General features: G+C 37.3%; 2 protein-coding genes across 2 annotated transcripts; both read left to right on the top strand.

Moving 5' to 3' along the window:
- The first annotated feature begins 286 nt into the window (after positions 1–286).
- On the top strand, positions 287–1,225 carry LOC129671534 (olfactory receptor 1030-like). The gene has a single exon (XM_055600583.1). It carries the CDS (start codon positions 287–289, stop codon positions 1,223–1,225), a length of 939 nt encoding a protein of 312 aa, XP_055456558.1.
- A 5,950-nt stretch (positions 1,226–7,175) lies between these two features.
- LOC129671529 (olfactory receptor 1030-like) lies at positions 7,176–8,099 on the top strand. The gene has a single exon (XM_055600575.1). The coding sequence runs from the start codon at positions 7,176–7,178 to the stop codon at positions 8,097–8,099; it is 924 nt and encodes a 307-aa protein (XP_055456550.1).

The following is an 8,099-nucleotide window of genomic DNA, read 5'->3' as shown; positions in this document are numbered from 1 at the left end:
TAGAATGCACAGAGACCCACTTACATCTGCTTAATTGAGTGCTGAGATTACAGGAATGAATCAATTGTACCTGGCTTCTTTCTATAATCTATCAACATTTCTCTATTAATTTAGATATTTATAATATCAGTCCAATGATCACAAGGTTATTTATGTTATGTATGTTAGCAATTTGAGAAAACAGGACAATTAATCAAATAGTATGAAGGAGATAATGAATGAATACAAATATCCAAATAAACTTTTATTTAATTTTAAAGGTCTTGTTTGATGTCAGTAAGAAAAAATGTTAAAGAAAAACTACACAGTGGTGACTGAGTTTATTTTGATGGGGCTGACAGATCGAGCAGAGCTGCAGCCTGTGCTCTTCGTGGTCTTCCTAGTCATCTACCTCATCACTGTGATTGGCAACGTGAGCATGATTTTCTTAATCAGAAGTGACAGCAAGCTTGACACTCCCATGTACTTCTTCCTCAGCCACCTCTCCTTTGTAGATCTCTGTTATGCCACCAATGTCACCCCTCAGATGCTGGTTAACTTTTTATCCAAGAGAAAAACCATTTCTTTTATTGGCTGCTTCATACAGTTCCACTTTTTTATAGCCCTGGTGATCACAGATTACTATATGCTCACAGTGATGGCATACGATCGCTACATGGCCATCTGCAAACCGTTGTTATACACCAGAAAAATGTCCAGAGGTGTCTGCCTCTCTCTTGTAACTGTACCGTACATTTATGGCTTTGCAAATGGTCTGGCACAGACAATCTTAATGCTTCGATTAACATTCTGTGGACCCAATGAGATCAATCACTTCTATTGCGCAGACCCGCCTCTCATGGTCCTTGCTTGCTCAGACACCTATGTCAAAGAAACTGCCATGTTTGTGGTGGCAGGATCCAACCTCACCTGCTCTCTCTCCATCATCCTCATCTCCTACATTTTCATCTTTACAGCCATCCTGCGAATCCGTTCTGCAGAGGGGAGGCGCAAGGCCTTCTCCACTTGTGGCTCCCATCTGATGGCTGTCACTGTTTTTTATGGGACATTGTTTTGTATGTACCTCAGGCCCCCTTCTGAGAAGTCTGTAGAGCAGGGGAAAATTGTGGCTGTCTTTTATATCTTTGTAAGTCCAATGTTGAACCCTTTAATCTATAGCCTCAGAAACAAAGATGTGAAAAGAGCAATAAGGAAAGTTGTCAAGAAGGAAGTATTCATGAAGTAAGCTGAGGGTTGCAACCTTTGCTTTCTTAGTCAATGGGAATTTCAAATTAGCAAATTACTTTCTGCCACCGATTACTTTTAATTTCTTTTTCTCACAAATGCCATGTAGTACAGTACAAAGTGTATGCTACTTGTAAATTAGATATTATCCTTCATTTTTAAGACTGAATTTAAAAAGTCTAAAACTGGAAGGAGATACTGCCATTGCTCTATGAAGTTAATGTGGTACATGGAACGTAGTTTTAGCAAGAATAAAATTGTTGTACATCTATACAATGGAGTATTACTCAGCAATGAAAAATAAGGAAATCATGAAATTTGCAGGTAAATGGTGGGACCTGGAAAGGATAATCCTGAGTGAGTTGTCCCAGAAGCAAAAAGACACACACGGTATATACTCACTCATATAAACATACAACATAGAATAAACCCACTAAAATCTGTACATCTAAACAAACTAAGCAAAAGAGAGGACCCTAACTAAAATGTTCAATCCCTATCCTGAAAGGCAAAGAGGATGGACATCAGAAGAAAAAGAAAACAGGAAACAACCTCAGAACCTGCCACAGAGGGCCTCTGAAAGCCTCTGCAGTATAGACTGTTAAAGCAGATGCTGAGCCTGATGGCCAACTGATGGGCAGAGTGAATGGAATTTTATGTAAGAAGTGGGAAATAGTAAGAGCTGGAGAGGACAGGAATTCCACAAGGAGAGCAACAGAACAAGAAAATTTGAACACAGGGAACTTCCCAGAGACTCATACTTCAACCAAGGACTATCCATGGAGATAACCTGGAATCCTGACAATGCAGCCACTTCTGATGAGAACTGATAGCCTAAGATCAGAAAGAAGGAGAGGAGGACCTCCCCTATCAGTGGACATGGGGAGGGGCATGCATGCAGAATGGGGGGGAGGGTGGGACCTGGAGGGGAGGAGGGAGGACTTAAGGGGGGATACAAAATGAATAAAGTGTAATTAATAAAAGTTAAATAAAAAATTAAAAAAGAGTAAAATTGTCAAGTGCTGTGGAAGTTCCTTTACTTATGTGTCTGAAATTCACCATCCATTGTTCTTTCTCTGCAAAATTTTTTTATGTGTTCACTCCTAAAATTTTCAAGGCTATATCTCAGATTATTACTCCACGGTGAATCTTTCAAATGATCTGATTGATCTGAGTGAATTTTTATACGTGCCATCTTGATTGAAATTCCAAATCTCCACCTGCTTGTCTTGGTGTTCTTCTGTTACTGAGTGCGCATTCCATTCAGTCTCTGCTGCTCTAGTGTTTTACCATTGTCTAGTGTTCGCAAATCAACAGTAATTTGATTCTTTTGACATATTAATGTACAGCTGTTTGTGCATAAAACTCATGTTTTACCATTCACATTTGTTTGTGTACTTTAGGTTTCTCTTGTGACATGTCCCATCCTTTGCCTATTTTAATTCTGTAATGTTTATATTTTTCCTATTCATTTAGAATTATTTATTATTAAACTATTTCTTTGTATTTCTGTATGTACCCTTTTATATAAAAAGGCATAAATTTCCATTGCATATCTTTTTGTAATAGTGTAGGAATGTTAGCATGTTGGGTTTTTAAGAATTTATTGTTTGAGATTTATTTTTTGAATTGTATGTAAATTAGTGTTTTGTCTGCATATGTGTTTGTGCAGCAGAGGGCTGTCATTTCTGTGCAGCTCAGAAATGAATGAAGAATCTCTCTGGAAGTGGAGTTAGCAGATGGTCGCTGGCTATCATAAAGGTGATAGGAATTGAACTCAGGTCCTCAGGAAGACCATCAGAGCACTTAACTGCTGCGTCACCTTTCCAGCTCACACATAAAAAAGATTCATATTTGATCCCATTACACTATTTGTACAGAGGAAGTTATACTCCCCACATAATTAAAGTGATGTTCATCTATAACATTCAATTATTTTAAGGTTGCATTTGTTTAATTTGAAGCAAACTACAGCTCACTCCCAAAAATATGATATAAAATCTCTCTTTGTGAATTCAAGTTATTTGTGTCAGATTTTCACATGACGTCACCGTTGTTTTGAAACAGAAGTTCTTCTTGGTTAGTTGTCTTTCTGTCTTTATTTCCTGCAGTAAATACTGTGTGTTTCTAGTTCCCCTGTAGAATTACCTCTGTAGAAAGTTGTTTGCATAGCCATAGATTAATATAACTTGGTTTTGCTAGATTTCAAACTTCACAGAAGGAAACCGGTAACTTTTTTGCAATAGCATTTTTACTAAAATGGTTGGATTTATAAACACTACCTAATTTAGGAGCACTTTTCACTCAGTCTCTTATCCCTGTTCCATTTACTCACAGCATATGTATCCGTTCTGTTCTGAAGAAACAACTTCATATTGCTACTTTTCTGTTGATAGGAAATGCTGCTGACATACGTCATGCAATTCTAAATATGTAACCCTGAAAAATGCTGCTATTTGTGGTTCAGAATATATGAACATCTAAACCTTTTTCTGTGTGTTGTCAATGCTTTTCCAACTCGTACTCATGACAACAGCTCCTGTTTCCTTTACTTCGCATTCCTGCCTATGCATGACATAGTAGGACTTGGTCCTGGGTTCTCCAGCTAGGTTATGTCAATACAGAGGTACAGAAAGGAAAATCATTCCTAAGCAGCATGGTCACACTTGAATTTGCTTGACATATTGCCACTAATTATAACATTTGATGTCATATGACTCTCAATTGGACAGGACACAGATGGAAGGTGATTCATTTGCTTCTATAACTAGCAAAGGCAAACCAGAAACACCTCAAACATTAGGATGAAAATACCTATTGTGACTATTTTTACCCCACTGTAATCTGTATTAAATACATAACATATTCCACTCTGTTCTAGATTGGAGACTAGCATTAAAGCAAGGTTCTCCTCTATTGTCTGATCTTAAAAATATCTAATGATGAATGACAATTAAAAAGATCATAACTCAGATAAAGTTTAAGCAGTGGAGGCTCATGGCATAAAAAAATTCCAAGCTTGAGGCCCCAGGAGGCAAGGAGAGTGGCTACAGGCTCCATTGCCATTGAGACCTGGAACCAGAAAGAACATCTCATTTTTACTTTCTCCTGCTATAGACACTCAGGAAGGATTTCTACTTGTATAGACGAGAAAACCTCAGCATGCACTTGCTGGGTCTGGAGGGGGAGGAAAAGGACACAGGGCTTCTTTTCTTTTCTTTTCTTATCCTGCCTCTGACATTTCCCTGGTTCCTCCCTTTTGTCAAAGTCAGTGTTAAACAGCAAGTTAATCTATGCATGATGTTCATTACTCTAGGTTGGGAAAAAAATTGGAAATCTGAGAACAAAGGGAATACAGCTGGAACAGCAAATGTGTCTCCTCATTAGACTGTCTGTGTCTATGAATACACAGGGAATAACAGCAATTTCTATTAAAAAACTGGATGTGAGGCTCAAAATAATTTCAAGCTAAGTCAATTGACTTTCTAGACTCCAAAATGCCCAGTCAATAGTTCAAATTATTTTATATTTTGAAAACGTGCTTTTTCAATATTTATTACATTTATTACATTTATTCTTAACTTTTTTTATTTATTTTTATTTTTATTTTAGTTTTAATATAATTACATTATAATTAAATTAAATATAATGATGCATGCTTTCAGTTCTAGCATTCTAAGCAAAGATAGGCAAATATGAGTTTCTTGGTCAGCCTGGTCTGCACAGGGAGTTTCAGGCTAGCCAAGGCTATGTATCCAGGGCTCTGCCTCAAAAACAAAACATAAAATAAATAAATTTTCACTTCCTTATTGCCTCTTTTCAGTGTCTTATCTGCCCTATTACATCTTTTCAAATCAATTTCAAATCCTTTCTATTAATTATTACTGTCACATGTCCATATAAAAACACATAAAGATACAAATATAACCTGTGATTTGATTTTGTGTTGTTTTTCTGTGTATATGTTTTCAGGATTGACCATTTATCACCGGATAGCTAAATAGGGGGTCATCCCTTGGCTCCTTATTAGTAGTCATTAATATATATATATATATATATATATATATATATATATAATAACAATTAAAAATAAAGATATTTAGCACAAGCTAAAGTAAACAATGAGTTCTTTGGTTCATCATTCTTAGAAGATTTGAATCCCTGATGACTCTGGAGAGAAGACTGAACTCCTGCTTTCAGTGGATTTAGGGTTTTAGAACAGGAAGCTAGGGGTTATTCATAATCTAAACAATTTACTCCGAGTGATAATTGAACCCTAGGGAATTGCTTTTATGAGAACTTGCTCCTATAAACTGTTCAGATCCTTCACCTTGGTGCTGCCCTTGCAAAGTCACTCTCGTCTCACAGGTAGGAATAGCAAACACTCTTATTTAATTTTAGAATGTGGAGATATGCATTTCAATAGGTAAAAACTGAACTTTAATGACTTAGTAATATCACTACTGAAGATCTTCTACACTTCTCAGAGTAAGTAGTCATTTATCAATATGACTTATTTAGTATTTTAATACCCTATTCTATAAAACCTAAGTCTTCATTTGTAGAACAGCAAAATGTAATGTGCAAGAAGCCTTGAGTGGTGCATTTACAGAGTACCTAAATGACACTGTTCTGTCAGTGGTATTGTGGTTATTGTGAAAGAGCCAGGTTACAAACCTGTCTGTGTGGACATATGTCATCAAAGAGGCATGGACATGTTCCATGATACGGTGTCTATGAGCACTTCACTTCTGCACTAATGCCTGCCATATTGTCTTGGGTGGATTCATAAAATGATAATTGTTTCAGCATGATGTAAAAGAATACAGAATTTATGCTTTTTAGAAATCTGTATAGAATTCATTGTTTTAGCATTATTGAAACTTTCTATGAGTATTAGACTGAGATAAAGATACAAAAAATCGTCATGGCTTGAGGCGTTGTTTCTCAGTATTCTTTCATTCCTGCCTGTCATTCTAGCAGAAACTTTTCAACGCCCCATATGAGCACATGATACCACCAATGTATTCACATGTACATCTATATACACAGCATTTAATTCACTTACATAAGCAATATATGCTTATATATGAGTATTTTACTTACATAAAAAATGTTGACTAGTACTCTCTACCTAAACACAGTTATTTTTCTGTTTTTGGAAAAAATGTAGATGAGTTTGATTTTAAAAAACAAATTAAGAAAGTTTTCTTGATATGATAAGCTCATGAGTCTATTTGGTGTGAGAACCTCTGTTGAAGATGGAGGGAACAACTTGGAAGATACCCTGGATTGAGAGTGTGGAGAGAGGTTGAATGCTATACGGACATGTGCTATGTTTCAGTTAAATTCCTCAACTCAATTAGCTAAGGAAGACAAAGTAACAATTAATGCCTAACACTTTGTGAATCATAGTCAAAAGTATGTTTGGAGTAAAAGGTCATTTTATACCCCTATGTTCAAAGAAAACAAAGTAAACACAGGGAAAACTTGCACACACACACACAGCTCTATGTGATTTGGGGGGATTTTAAAGAAATTAACCCCACCTTTCGTAGACTATTTGTTTTAATTTATTTTAGATTTTTTTATTTTACTTTATACGTATTAATACTTTGCCCGAACGTATGTATGTGCAGCATGTGTGTGCCCTGTGTCTGCAGAGGACAGAAAAGGACATTATAGTTTCTGACTCTGAAGTTACAAGTGGTTGTGAAACACTGTATGGATGCTGGGAACTGAACGGTAGACTTCTGTAAGAACAATAAGAGCTCATAACCTCTGAGCTCTATCTCCATGGCCCTGAGTCACTCCTATGCCACGTGTGTTTACAAGTTTGAAGGAAGAAGGTTCAGTATCACATAGAACAATGACATGTCACGTGTACAATGGTTATCACATGCATTTCAATTTCTTTCTCTTTAGACCTTGTCTGGAACCGAGCAAGCAGAATGTTAAAGGAAAACTACACAGTGGTGACCGAGTTCATCTTCCTGGGGCTGACAGATCGAGCAGAGCTGCAGCCTGTGCTCTTCGTGGTCTTCCTAGTCATCTACCTCATCACTGTGATTGGCAACGTGAGCATGATTTTCTTAATCAGAAGTGACAGCAAGCTTCACACTCCCATGTACTTCTTCCTCAGCCACCTCTCCTTTGTAGATCTCTGTTATGCCACCACGGTTGCTCCTCAGATGTTGGTTAACTTTTTATCCAAGAGAAAGAACATTTCTTTTATTGGCTGCATTATTCAATTCCACTTTTTTATAGCCCTGGTGATCACAGATTACTATATGCTTGCAGTGATGGCTTATGACCGCTATGTGGCCATCTGCAAACCTTTGTTATACACCAGCAAAATGTCCAGAGGTGTCTGCCTCTCTCTTGTGGCCACACCGTATATTTATGGCTTTGTCAATGGTCTAGTACAGACCGTCCTGATGCTTCAGTTAACATTCTGTGGACCCAATGAGATCAATCACTTCTATTGTGCAGACCCGCCTCTCATGGTCCTTGCTTGCTCAGACACTTACGTGAAAAAAACTGCCATGTTTGTGGTGGCAGGATCCAACCTCACCTGCTCTCTCTCCATCATCCTCATCTCCTACATTTTCATCTTTACAGCCATCCTGCGAATCCGTTCTGCAGAGGGGAGGCGCAAGGCCTTCTCCACTTGTGGTTCCCATCTGACAGCTGTGACCATCTTTTATGGGACATTATTCTGCATGCACCTGAGGCCCCCCTCTGAGACATCTGTAGAACAAGGAAAAATTGTAGCTGTTTTTTATATCTTTGTAAGTCCTATGTTAAACCCATTTATCTATAGTCTAAGAAATAAAGATGTGAAAAGTGCAATAAGGAAAATTATCCAGAAATGA

The sequence above is a fragment of the Psammomys obesus genome, unplaced genomic scaffold (genome assembly GCF_907164565.1).
Source record: "Psammomys obesus unplaced genomic scaffold, mPsaObe1.curated_primary_1811, whole genome shotgun sequence".
NCBI lineage: Eukaryota > Metazoa > Chordata > Mammalia > Rodentia > Muridae > Psammomys > Psammomys obesus.
Note: the sequence above shows the minus strand (reverse complement) of the source record. Positions and strands in the feature narration are given on the sequence as shown.

Excerpts from the sequence above, each read along its gene's own strand:
- LOC129671534 (XM_055600583.1), top strand. The coding sequence starts at position 287 with ATGTTAAAGAAAAACTACACAGTGGTGACTGAGTTTATTTTGATGGGG.
- LOC129671529 (XM_055600575.1), top strand. The coding sequence starts at position 7,176 with ATGTTAAAGGAAAACTACACAGTGGTGACCGAGTTCATCTTCCTGGGG.